The sequence below is a fragment of the Sebastes fasciatus genome, chromosome 13 (genome assembly GCF_043250625.1).
Source record: "Sebastes fasciatus isolate fSebFas1 chromosome 13, fSebFas1.pri, whole genome shotgun sequence".
In the NCBI taxonomy this organism is placed as follows: domain Eukaryota; kingdom Metazoa; phylum Chordata; class Actinopteri; order Perciformes; family Sebastidae; genus Sebastes; species Sebastes fasciatus.
In genome coordinates this window covers 29,862,502-29,875,303 of record NC_133807.1, presented here as the reverse complement: position 1 = coordinate 29,875,303, position 12,802 = coordinate 29,862,502, and the positions used below count along the sequence as shown (strand labels likewise).

Below are 12,802 nucleotides of genomic sequence, written 5' to 3'. Positions count from 1 at the left end.
GATCTTCTAATGCTTGTCATAATTGACAGCATTAGAGCATTTTGCCACACTATGAAATGATGCAGACATTCATGATGATTATTAACTTAATTAATCCTCTCATTTTTCAATTAGCGCCATCATCAGGTCAAAATGTAAATGACCTCCGCCAAGGCCGAAGGCCTAGGAAGGACGTTATGTTTTCACCGGTGTTGGTTTGTCCGTTTGGAGGATAACTCCAAAAGTCCGGGATGGTTTTGAATGAATTCTTTTGGAGGGGTGGGGTGTGGCGGAGGTCTGCGCTCTCCGAGTGCCATTCTAGTTGTTTGTTTAATGCTAAATTCACTAATGTTAACATGCTGACACGCTCAACTTTGACGGTGATTTTGGTAACCATTATACCTGCTAAGCATCAGCCATTGTAAGCGTGTTAGCATGCAGACATTAGCATTTAGCCCAAAGCACCACTGTGCCTAAATACAGCCTCACAGAGCCGCTAGCACGGCTGTAGACTCTTTGTTTTTAATTGCACTCTCCCCCTTTGCTGCTCTAATCCTGCAAATGTCCCTGGCTCAATGTTATAAGAAGTATGTCCTAATTGTATGCTTACTGCATGCAACAGTACATACTTTGTAAGGGCAGCTGCAGTACGATGCGATAAGTATGTGATTTGGTTTGCAGAGAAAGTTTGGAAAGAACCTCTAGAATTTTTTTTTTAAGGTAGTTCAAACATTTCACGCTAACAAACTCTGCTGACGCTGCATTCAATAGATGAAACAGCACTTAGTCTTAGTTTGGACAGCCATCATCAGTAATTAGTACACCTATAAACAACATCCAACATGGTTCAATTTCTCCCAAAATCTCCTAGTTGTGTCATCTCTCTATTTAACCTCCTTGAGGTAAGACCGAGAGAAGAAGTACTATTGCAAATACAACAAACCGATGTTTTACCATCTGGGAAGAACCAATCAGCATGCTGGATGATGGGATCGATGATGGCGACCACGTGGATCGACGTGGCTGCTGCCATCTCCGCCAGCGTCCTGAACACAGCAACAGACAGACGAGCTTCATCAGCCTCAGCTTCACTGTGTACTCGGACATGAATATGAGGAAACGGCACACAGTTCTTACCCCTCAGCCTTTGCCCAGAGCAGGTTGGGCCCGAGGACTATGGAGATGTTGCTGGGAGTCATCTTATTGACGTCACTGTCCTGAGCCAGTTTAGCCAGAAACTTCACCAGATACCTGAAACACAAACTCCAACCTCTGAGCTACAGCGACCGTCTTATCATCCACATTTAGTCTTTATTAACTTAAATTGTGATTATAAAGAAATCAATCAGAATGTTAGATTAATCTGTTGTTTAACTTCCTGTTTATCTCGGCACCTGTCTGTGTTACTGCCTGTGGTGTTTTCTGTTTAAAAAGCAGGCAGCATGTACTACTAACCCATCTTTTAAGTGGTTACATCCGGTCTCCACTCTGATATGGAGCACACAGCTGACATGTACGTGGTTTGTTCACATGATGTAGGACAGAAGTGCATAATTTAAAGTATGCAGTGTGGACAGAGAGCGTCAGATGCTACGCGATGCTGCGCGATGCTGCGCGATGCTGCGCGATGCTGCGCGATGCTGCGCGATGCTGCGCGATAGTCTTGTAGTTAGCCGTGGCCAGAGGCATTATGTTTCCATCCGTCCGTCTGGTTCATTCTCGTGAACGCGATATCTCAGGAACGCCAGGAGGGAATTTCTTCAAATTTGGCACAAACATCCACCTGGACTCAAGGATGAACTGATTCGATTTTGGTGGTCAAAGGTCACTGTGACCTCACGTCCGTCCCATTCTCGTTCTCAGGAATGCCTTGAGCGAATTCTTTTTCAAATTTGGCACAAACATCCATTTGGACTCAAGGATGAACTGATTAGATTTTGGTCAAAGGTCACTGTGACCTCACAAAAACACATCTTTTGGCCATAACTCAAGAATTCAAATGCTAATTATGACAATTTTTACAATAAAAAAAGCAGAAATTAGAGAGAACTTTGAAAAATAATGATAATTTTGTGTGACAGGATTCATTTTTCTCTTTTATTTTTCATGTTCACCCCTTCAAGTTTATCTTGGAACCATTGTTTTAAGCAGAAGTTAGTGCTGTATTTGGATGTCTAATAATAAGGCATGGAAATGACTCGTTCCACTCTGTTCAAATCTGCAGCATCACTCGTGAAAGTTAAAGGCGGAACAGAAATAACTCCATACATTCAGTTTCTGTTGATGTAGCCTGCTTTCAGAAACGAAGCGTACACCTCGGCTGTGCAAGAACACGTTGTGTTGCATCAGCTGAACAGAATACAACATAGCTGAAGATGCTCTTACCTGAGGTTTGCTTTGTGAGTCTTTGGCAAACGGTCACATGTCACCCACAAGGCCTGCAGCCTCTTGTCAGGGTCAGACACACTGAAAGCACACACACCATATTTGCTCGTTACACGAATATGTAAAGCAACCACGCTGCTTCAGGTGTGTGTTTAATGCTTATTATTTGAACGGTTTGTTTTGCAGGATATTAAAAGAGTCATATCTGTGTGTGTCTTCTTACTTAGAGGCCTGTGTCCACTCGTCGTACAGGCCAAAAGTCATTAGAGGTTCAGGAAGTTCCCTGAGGTAGGACTTCAGGGCTCCTGTGTATGAAGAGAAAAGCTATAGGTAAATGATCTGGACCAGATGGTTCCACTTTTTTTTTGCGGATTTGTAGAAGAGGTCGTACCGGCGACGGCATGGGGGTCAGAGTAGAACTCCTCGAGCTGCGAGGTGGAGCAGTCCAGCGCCGCTTTTAGCTTCTTCAGTTTTGAAGCTCCGGCAGCTATTCTGAAGAGACCCTGCAAGAAAAATGTAGAAGAAAATGACTCATTAGTGCTTTTCTCGACAGGTACAGGTGACTGGTTTCAGTCCTAAAATTAAATAAGTGAGTCTGGGTTGGTATCAGGAAAGGAGAAGTAAAGCAGACAAAGTGCACCATCCAGTAAAGTCAAGTTGAATTGTTCTTGTTACCAAAAGAGATGTGGCTCTTTCGGGATGAGTAGCAGACGGGACGTGCGGCGAGAGTTTTGTTTCCGTTAATAAAAATGTCCTCCTTGGGGAGTCTAGTGATTCGGTTACATTTTAAGAGTCCAATAGTGAACATGCTAATGCATAACAGATGCCTGCGAACACACTCACACACAGTGTGTATTCCCGCAGCCTCGAGGCTAACGGACCACAAGTTGGCCACAGATGTTTCCAGACTGTACGTGCCATCATTTCTAGAGAGCAGTCCTCATGACCCACATCTCCTTCCAGCTCCGACAGAGTGGAGCGGTGACGTTTTATGGGTACAAATTATGATTAATTAACCTTCAACTTTGCTCTACTTTACTTTTAGCTTCTCATACTCTTGGGCCATCGCTCCATTCATACCTCCTCCTTCATGCCGGTCTCCAGCAGCATCATGACGCAGGCCTCGATGGGCAGAGCGATCTCCCGGTTACTCCTGTTCAGGTGCTCCTCCAGCAGCGTGCCGAACGCCGGCTTCTCCATCCAGGAGTCTAGGAGAGAGGTCAGTGTCTTTACACTGAGTGTTCTTCTTCTACAGTTCTTCTACGTATAGTCGACAGTGAATATGTTATCATGTTAGGTCCTGCACATGCACACATGATAAAAGTAGAGATGTCAAACTTAACGCAATAATAATGCATTAACGCAAATTCTTTTTCACGCCACTAATTTCTTTAATGCAACTTGTGATTTTTATGTTGTAGCGGGCTCAGTGAAGATACTGGTGTCATATGAAAAACCTAAGGAATCCATTGGTACCCACCATGTCATACTAGCTTGTAGCGAAGGAGGCTAAATAATGCTCCAAATTTACATTAAATTTTGGCAAGAAAAAACTGTCATGGCCATTTTCAAAGGGGTCCCTTGACCTCTGACCTCAAGATATGTGAATGAAAATGGGTTCTATGGGTACCCACGAGTCTCCCCTTTACAGACATGCCCACTTTATGATAATCACATGCAGTTTTGGGGCGAGTCATAGTCAAGTCAGCACACTGACACACTGACAGCTGTTGTTGCCTGTTGGGCTGCAGTTTGCCATGTTATGATTTGAGCATATTGTTTTATGCTAAATGCAGTACCTGTGAGGGTTTCTGGACAATATTTATCATTGTTTTGAGTTGTTAATTCATTTCCAATTATAAATATGTACATACATTTTCACAAAGCAGCATATTTGTCCAATCCCATGTTGATAAGAGTATTAAATGCTTGACAAATCTCCCTTTAAGGTACCAGATAAAAAATGTGTGATTAGATTGCGATTAAATATTTTAATCGATTGACAGCCCAAGTTAAAAGCCAAGAAATCAACTGTCTCTAGGAGAAATCTATCCAGGGAAAACAACTTTCTTTAATCCCCAACAATTACCGAATTTGTCATTGACATCCTGCAGGAAGCCGAATGTAACCTGGTTAACGAAGTGCATGTTAACGCACTATGGAAACACAACTTAGGAGAGAAACCAATGGAATTTTTTTAATTTTGTTTTCTGGAAAATGAAGTGACTTTGCTCCTCTTCATTACCATCAGTCTGCTGTATGTCTACCTCTTAGGTGTTAGTAATTAATTTATGAGAACCAGAGAAAAAACAGATGTGGCGTTAGAGAAGTCTGAGACAAAGGAGCTGTCGTGCTAATTTCATTGCTTCTCATCACAGACACCTTTAAGGTACTAAAACTTGGAAAATGTGCCAAGTATTGACTTATGGTACTAATTTGATTGTGCTCGAAAAATACAGAGAGAAATGCTTTGCTTCTGTTGAGCTGGCTCTGTTAAGATTGTCACTTGTTATTTGCACCATCAGCCAGGACAGGTGCAACCCAACAAGCCAGGACAAGCCGTCTGTCTACATCTGTCAACAGCAGAGTACAGAGCTGCTTGTGTGTTGTACAATATATTAACCAGTGGTGGAATGTAACCAAGTACATTTACTCAAGTACTGTACTTGTACTTTACACAAGTATTTACATTATCTGCTACTTCATACTTCTACCCCAGAACATCTCAGAGGGAAATATTGTACCTTTTACTGCACTTTATTTATTTGACACTTTAGACACTAGTTACTTTTTACATTAAAACTTATATGCTTCTGTGATATGATGCAGTAATGTACTACTAATCTACCCAGTAGTATAGCATCTAAATTGCCTCCAAATTGAAGAACTACAACATTAAAATGTACAGTATGTGTTAGCAATAAAAATGTAATAATATAATATTCTATAAAAGCCCAACACTGCATAATGTGTACTTTTACTTTTGATACTTACAGTACATTTAGCTGATAATACTTCTGTACTTTTACTTAAGTAACATCGTGAATTCAGGACTTTACTTGTAATGGAGTATTTTTAGATTGTGTTTTTTGTACTTTTACTTGCATAAAAGTTCTGGGTACATCTTCCACCACTGACATTAACCAGTATGGCTGCCTGCTCTAAAACTTACTGGGGTTTAATGATGCAAAGGTTATGTTTTTTTTTTTTTAGATATATATTGTTAGCAGATTTAATGAACGTTTTCTTGCTGTTCACCTTGCTGTATTTGGATAGTCGGTATAGCTGCCTCCAGAGCTGCCAGAGACCTCCTGTGGTAGTCTGCCTGGTCCACTAATAACTGTAGTACACACACAAACATAAATCACAGGTCATATATATACAAACCTTCATTCACACTGCGTAACCAAATAATACAGTTATAGTGCAATGGGCCATATTTGCATCACATTTCCATTTAAACTGACTTGCACCCACCATGACATAATAGCGCGCATAATCTCCCTCTTTGGAAGCAAAGTTGTACAAGTCTGCAGAGAGCTGGTCCTGCAGGATGAAAACAAATATATAGATTTCCATACATGGCAAACATTATTGCAACCTTAAACCTTCCGCTTTACTTTGCACAGAGACTTTTCATTAAGACGCAGATGAACTCCAGATGACAAAGCAATGACCTCTAATGACTTGGTCCTAATAATGTTAGTTCCTGTTACAAGGCTTCCTTTGTTCAGACAGTTCATAAGATATGATCCTAACCTGACTGGAATTTACAGCCATTAGATTTAACATATTATGATTAAATAATGTATGTACAGCATACCTAAACTACAGTTGGTAAGGCATTGTGCTGCATAAATCTTATTTTTGAGTAATAAATGAGAAAACTGTGCATTGCAAGAGAGATTTAAAAGGAGGTCTACCTTGCATATTTCTACTTTGTTGAGAGCTTCGTCCATCTCGTCTTTGAGAGAATCGGCCTTAGCTGCCATGGCCTGGTTGTTGGACTTTGTTGCCTGGTACCACCTGCAGGCCAACACATTATTTAGACATTCAGGTGTGTCTGATATTCACGTCACAAAGATCTACGACATCAGTCACACACATTTTCGAAATCCTAAAAATGCAAAAAAACAACCAAACAACAACAAAAATGAGGCCGTGTGTGCGATTGAAGTTAAAGGTGTTGCTAAATAATTGATAACGTTATTGTGTAGACAAATATTTTTTTTAAATATAATACATCCGCAGAGCTTTTAGAAAGGTGCCGAATAAAAGTATGGCTTTTCCTGAAAAAAAATTGTGAATTAATCATTTTAAAAATGTTGACGTTTGGTTCCCACTTCTAACCAGGCTTGTGAATAGTAAAACGACGTTGGTATCATGTGGTATCTCTGGGTCGTCAGTTAGTGTGGAAAAAAACGGATAAATGGCGGAAAGTGTCTGGCAACGACTTGTTGTGAAGTGAATGCAATGGAACGGGGGAGGGAGAATGCAACATCTAGTGGCTGAATGTTATCAAAAGCGTCTTTAACATTTGAGAATAATAGGCCTCAATACAGACTTTATCGCCCACTAAACTCAGACTGCATGCCAGCGTACCTCGTCTTGGCCGAGTCGTAGTCCAGAACCAGCTTGGCGAGTTGTTTTCTCTGTCTTAGTATATTGGGAATCTCGACCTGTGAGAGAAACGGTGAGGATCATGAGTGTATACGCACTTCATAGTCAACAACACAGAGGATATAACAACTTTTCCCGTGAGAACATTGTGTCAATATGAATCATGCAGATTAGTAATGTAACACAAAAAGATGCCAAAGGCCATGTTGAATTTGGCACAATCATGACATTAAACACACAGTGTTTACACGCTTAGAAGTTTAAACTGCATGACCTGTTGTTGTTTTGACGTATTTTAGGAAGGCTTTTTGTCATTTCTTGGCCCAGGACAGTAGATGAAAAATAGTCTTTTGGCTAATTCAGGCATTTTTTTTACACCATGATTGCATCCAAAATTCACTACTAACATGCCAATTAGTATGCTTCAACAGTATGGGAGATTTTTTAGTAGGTCTGAAAGCTTAGTATGAAACCAATAGTACGTGAATTGCATACTATTTCCGGTGAAATTTTACAGTATGTAAACACTGGGCTCTACAGTGGCATAAATATCCCACAATACAATGCGGTTGTACCAACAACGTTCATAACAGACGTTGACGGACAGCTCTGTAAAGTAAAATATATCTTTAATTAATTCAGACTTTGATTCTCACAAACCGTCGTTTTGGTCACATAAGGTTGTTACTGGTTACCATGGTTACACATGACCAACCGGCAAGGAGGCTATGGTATGGAGGTATTTAGTGCGTGTGTGATTTTGGACAAAGCTCATGTGTATTTATTAATTTGCACAGTCCCTTCTCAAATTAACTAAATTAAGCTTGAAGAGTGTTTCAGTCAATCGTAATTTGTTTTAAAATGCAAATTTACTAACTTAAATACAGACACATGCAGGCCATAAGTGATCACTACAGCAGTGTCTTTACCTCGGCCAGCTGGTTGAGAGGATCCAGGATGTCTCTCTCAATCTGGACTTCGTGCTGCATCAGTTCAGTCGCTAACCTGTTCTCAGCCTCCCCGCACACATCCATCATCTTGCTGCTCACACATACAGGAATGAATACACGTATATGTAACCGTTATCACTTCTGTTCTCACAGGGAGAAAAATGTAAAAGAAAACACACAGACACACACGAGGCCCCTTGTGAGACCCTTCACGTTCCTTCCACTCAAATAATCACTTTTAATGTTGTATTTGAGTTAATTAGGAGTTTATTTTTGTCTTCAATTATGTGCCCGCACAAACACTGTAAACCCTTTAAGGAGACATATTGTGCTCATTTTCAGGTGCATTCCTGTATTTTGGGTTTCTACTAGAACATGTTTACATGATTTAATGTTCAAAAAACACTTTATTTTTCTCATACTTTCCGTCTGAATATACCTCACCCACTATTCACCCTGTTTGAAACGCTCTGTTTTGGCGTCTGTCTCTTTAAGCCCCCCATCAGAGAATCATTTTATTTTTCGGTAAATCAACATCCAACAACTTAACTAGCCCTCATTTAAATCATTATGTCCTAAAATATATAAAGTTCACTAACAGCTGAATCCAGAGTTATTTTCCTCGGCATAATGAACGTGCCTCAGACCCACGGGACTGCACCGCCGCCCTGCACGCTCAGATGACATATCCGGTTCTGCCAGCTTTTCTGCCAGCTGTATGCAGCTGTAATAATGGATATATTGGCTGTAAGTCATCACTTTTATTATCTTATAATACACTGATGGTAAATGGTAAATGGACTTGCATTTATATAGCGCTTTTCTAGTCTACACTACTTGTCAGCCATTCACCCATTCACACACATGGCAGAGGCTACTAAGGTGCCAACTTTGCCCATCAGGATCTAATCTAAATACTCATTCACACACCCATTCACACAGCAATTTGGGGTTACGTGTCTTGCTCAAGGACACATCGACATGTGACCCGGAGCAGCCGGGGATCGAACTACCGACCTTCCGATTGGTGGACAACCTGCTCTACCCTCTGAGCCACAGCCGCCCCCCGATGGTCTGTATGTTGTGAGCCTGTACCGTCGTGGATGTATTAACGTTTCTGTTCCCAAACAACCGGCTATCGGCCAGTAGCTAGTAGTGCTAGTAGCATGACATTAACAGAATTTAATGGAGTTGTAGGCTATTTACTGACACGCAGGGCAAAATCACAGGACACAACCTCTTCTACAACCATGGTCTGTGGTCTGTTGGACTCCGTTTTGGATCCTTGACATGAAAAAGTTTGAGATTGCTCTCAGAATCTGTGTGAACTTCCGTTTATGTCCATCACTCACTTTATGCTCCTCTGGGAACCAGCCGCGCAAAAAGTTTAATAAATAAATAAGTAAGTAAATAGTGATAATAGTATCCATATTTTTATTGTTCATCACAGGCCATTTCGGCAGAGACATTAAATATAAGACAATAGAATAGTTTGACTTTTGTACGGCACTTTGTAGGCGGATGTTTTATTGGCGTCCTGTGATAATACAGCAGTCGCTTTCAGTCCAAAATGACGGAAGCGTAGCTCTGCTGCTGGGCGTTGATGTTGCAATGGAACGACTAATAAGCTTTCACTTCTTATTAATATACGTTCTTTGGCGGCAGCCTCTACTGGTCACTGTATAGCTGTGACATCACAACCTTACGGAAATCCCGGCGGCTTGTTTAAAAGCAGTGTTTCTGAATCCGGGCTGTGTGCATTTCTCTGTGGATGGAGCGTTTTGACAGTATTTCTATAGCACCTAGACCTGCTTTGTAATAAAAAAAAGACATGGAAATCTACTATTTGGGACCTTTAAATACTGATGAAACTGGTCTTGCATACAACAAAATCTTGTAGTTAACTCACCCAATCAGACTCTCGTCTCCCAGCTGACTGCCTCCCTCCTGCATGGCCTGGGACAGCGTCGTCAGCGGCAGCTTTTTCTACAAGAAGACCAGCAAATAAAGTTTAGCTGATAGCCAAATATCCAAAAGATAACCCAAAGATTAGCTGCAAGTATGTCAAAAGAAAAAAAATATATAAAATATAAACATTGTTGAATACAACACTGATTCAACAATGAGTTGTCAGTTTTATTCAAGCGGTGAGCGGCTCGGTGAGACTGCACATATTTGAAAATATAACTTGACACCCACGAGTTGGGAAACTTGCGGGAAGGTTAAAGTTAGTCATCGACCTCGAATGGTTAAGGTTATGTCGTCGGGCAGCGAGACTCGTGAGAGTTTTTGCAAGTTTTCGCAATTTGTGGGTTACCTTCTAGACACAACCCTTCATTTTTGCTCTTTATCACGGAGACTACGTCCATATTTGATACAGTTTTATTGTGTGTGTGTGTGTGTGTGTGTGTGTGTGTGTGTGTGTGTGTGAATGAGGTGCAGAAGGTCTGTTATTCAGTGATAGTGAAACTGGCAGGAGCCCAGCGCTGAATATTTTCCTCCTGAGTGTCTCTCATATCAACGTGTTACATAAGAGGAGATGCTTTGTGTTCATAGCAACGAGATAGCAGCTCCTTGCTAACACTGACAATAGCGTCACAGTGATTCACCCTTATTCAACTGCTGTTGTGACTCTTAACAGCAAAATGGAAAAGCTTTCCATAGAGATCCTGACTGTGTAGCGTGTTGCTAACATGCAGAGAGAGATGATAAAGATGAGGTTATGACGGGTCGGAGTGCTTCTTACATGTCTCTTCTCGGTGTCGGTGCCCAGTTGACCCTGCAGACAGGACACCAGCCTCTTGTGTGTGTTGTGCGACACCACACGCACCAACTCCAGCCGCCTCTCGATCTGTGGGTGCACAAAAAGACACAAAACGTTATAAAATCAGAACAAAAACAGGCCGACTATGACTAGAGGATACATATACAGACACCCGACAAAACGTGTCGGGTGGCAAAGAGGAAGGAAATATATTAAAAAGCCTTTTGTAGACCTACAGTGATCGAAACATGTTGACTTTTTAATGATTTAGCCACTACAATAAAGGCATTTTAATACATTTCCTTCCTCGTTGCTACTTGTTTTAGTATATCGGAGTGCCAGGATTGCCTCACAGACATACTTCCTGTTTAACAGAGTCAACCCAGGTGAGAGCTACAAATTAAAAACACAAGAAGTTGAACCAGCGCACATCCATCTCTAAACTTTCCATTCTGCTTGTTATTGAAAGATGATGGAGGATGTCGGTGTCTGTTTGTCTAAGTCTATTCTGCAGTGTGCAGTGTTACAACAGGCAGCAGATGGAAGGAATCATGACAGATAAGTCACATAGAGCGATGGATTGTTGTTTTTACTGCGAACAGGGAAAACTTCTTTGTCTCGATGCAGAGATATGATCAGGGAGAACAGATAATCATTCTGACCGCAGCCCTGATCTACTGGTTTGAGCAGGAAGGTATCATAAAGTGGTTTTGCATGTTTTAACCCATTTACCTACAACGCTTTTATGCTTTACCATACCACAGCCCATTTTCCGGAGCATGAATTACGTTTTCAGATTGATTTTCTACCTTCTAGACAGCCACGGGTTTAAGTTCATTTCACTTATCTGCCAATATTGAATACCCATCAAATACATTTCCCCCCCAAATCAGACATTTGTGTGAAATTGACATAATTAGCATATGAATTCTTGTAGGGCTGACCTGAATGCTTTGAAGCTTTGACCGTTGCCATGGTAATTGACCTCCAAATCAGTATTCAAATGCTTTGGGGGGGGGGTTTCTTCATATATATAAGCATGTTATAATAATGTATAAATCCCAAAATAGCCCATGAAATAGGGAATAATCCCACAACATTCATATTCAACAATAATTCGGGACACCCCTAGATTTTCTACCTTCCAGGCAGCCAGTGTTCATTTCACTTATCTGCCAATATTGAATACCCATCAAATACATTTCCCCCTCAAATCTAAACTCTACCTCACTGCAGGAACTCATTGGAAAAAATAAGACAATGCACACAAGGGATTGCTGTGACCAAATAAATGTAACTTACAGCAGAAACAGTGACTTTTATAATGTCAAAGAAACAGAATTGGTCACATTTGGCCGATACCTGACCTGCTTCATAAGGTCAGTATCGAGGCCGATTTGGATCCAGCAGATCAGCGCAACCAATGTTCACCAATGTTTCCTACTTGAAACACTGGTGAGCAACAACAAACATGGTAATACAGCTACAAATGTGTGCATTTTAAGAACAATCCAATAGGAGCGGGAGAAATGTATAAAGTTCTTTAAAATATATTTTCTGGAAAATCAATTAAGAATAGGAAAGTCTGTTGAAAACAATACAAATCAAGTTACTTCATCGCATTGAAAATGTTTAAATCATACAAAAATCCAATATTGCTATAAATAAGTCATTGCAACATTGCCCACAACGGCATCATAATACAACGCTTTTCAAAGTCTGAGACTGTGGGCCTCCCCTCAGACAAAGCTTGTAAAAAGGCCTCACCCCCTCCGTAGTTTACTTACTTAGTGGATGCCTATGAGATCATGATTATGTTATTTGATCCCCACAGACACTCGTTTGTCTCACAATTGAGCCAAAATAGTAAATAATATTGTTGTTTGACATAACTTCAGACTACACCAAATCCATAAAACAGTCCTGTCCTGAAGTATTTATTAGTTTCTGACTCTGGGAAAGTGGAAAAAAGGACAGAGCGTTTCAGACGGAGGGTGAAAAGAGGTGCTGCAGCACAGCTGGTATGAAGGGAAATAAAGCGTTTTTTTGAACATTAAAGCTTGTAAACATGTTCTAGTAGAAACCCCAAATACAGGTATGCAAA

At 40.9% G+C, this 12,802-nt stretch overlaps 1 protein-coding gene across 5 annotated transcripts in view; it reads right to left on the bottom strand.

Annotated features, from left to right (window-relative positions):
* arhgap17b (Rho GTPase activating protein 17b) overlaps nucleotides 1–12,802 on the bottom strand; it is a 31,629-nt gene that overhangs the window by 8,337 nt on the left and 10,490 nt on the right. For all 5 annotated transcript variants that reach the window (XM_074656781.1, XM_074656782.1, XM_074656780.1 and 2 more), the window contains exons 3-15: nucleotides 10,681–10,785; nucleotides 9,844–9,920; nucleotides 7,914–8,025; nucleotides 6,967–7,043; nucleotides 6,288–6,390; nucleotides 5,842–5,910; nucleotides 5,623–5,704; nucleotides 3,445–3,572; nucleotides 2,756–2,867; nucleotides 2,588–2,669; nucleotides 2,365–2,445; nucleotides 1,117–1,230; nucleotides 934–1,025 (exon numbers count right to left, since the gene is read on the bottom strand). In XM_074656781.1, coding sequence (XP_074512882.1) covers nucleotides 934–1,025; nucleotides 1,117–1,230; nucleotides 2,365–2,445; nucleotides 2,588–2,669; nucleotides 2,756–2,867; nucleotides 3,445–3,572; nucleotides 5,623–5,704; nucleotides 5,842–5,910; nucleotides 6,288–6,390; nucleotides 6,967–7,043; nucleotides 7,914–8,025; nucleotides 9,844–9,920; nucleotides 10,681–10,785 — 1,234 coding nt within the window. The remainder of the gene's footprint in view (nucleotides 1–933; nucleotides 1,026–1,116; nucleotides 1,231–2,364; nucleotides 2,446–2,587; nucleotides 2,670–2,755; nucleotides 2,868–3,444; nucleotides 3,573–5,622; nucleotides 5,705–5,841; nucleotides 5,911–6,287; nucleotides 6,391–6,966; nucleotides 7,044–7,913; nucleotides 8,026–9,843; nucleotides 9,921–10,680; nucleotides 10,786–12,802) is intronic.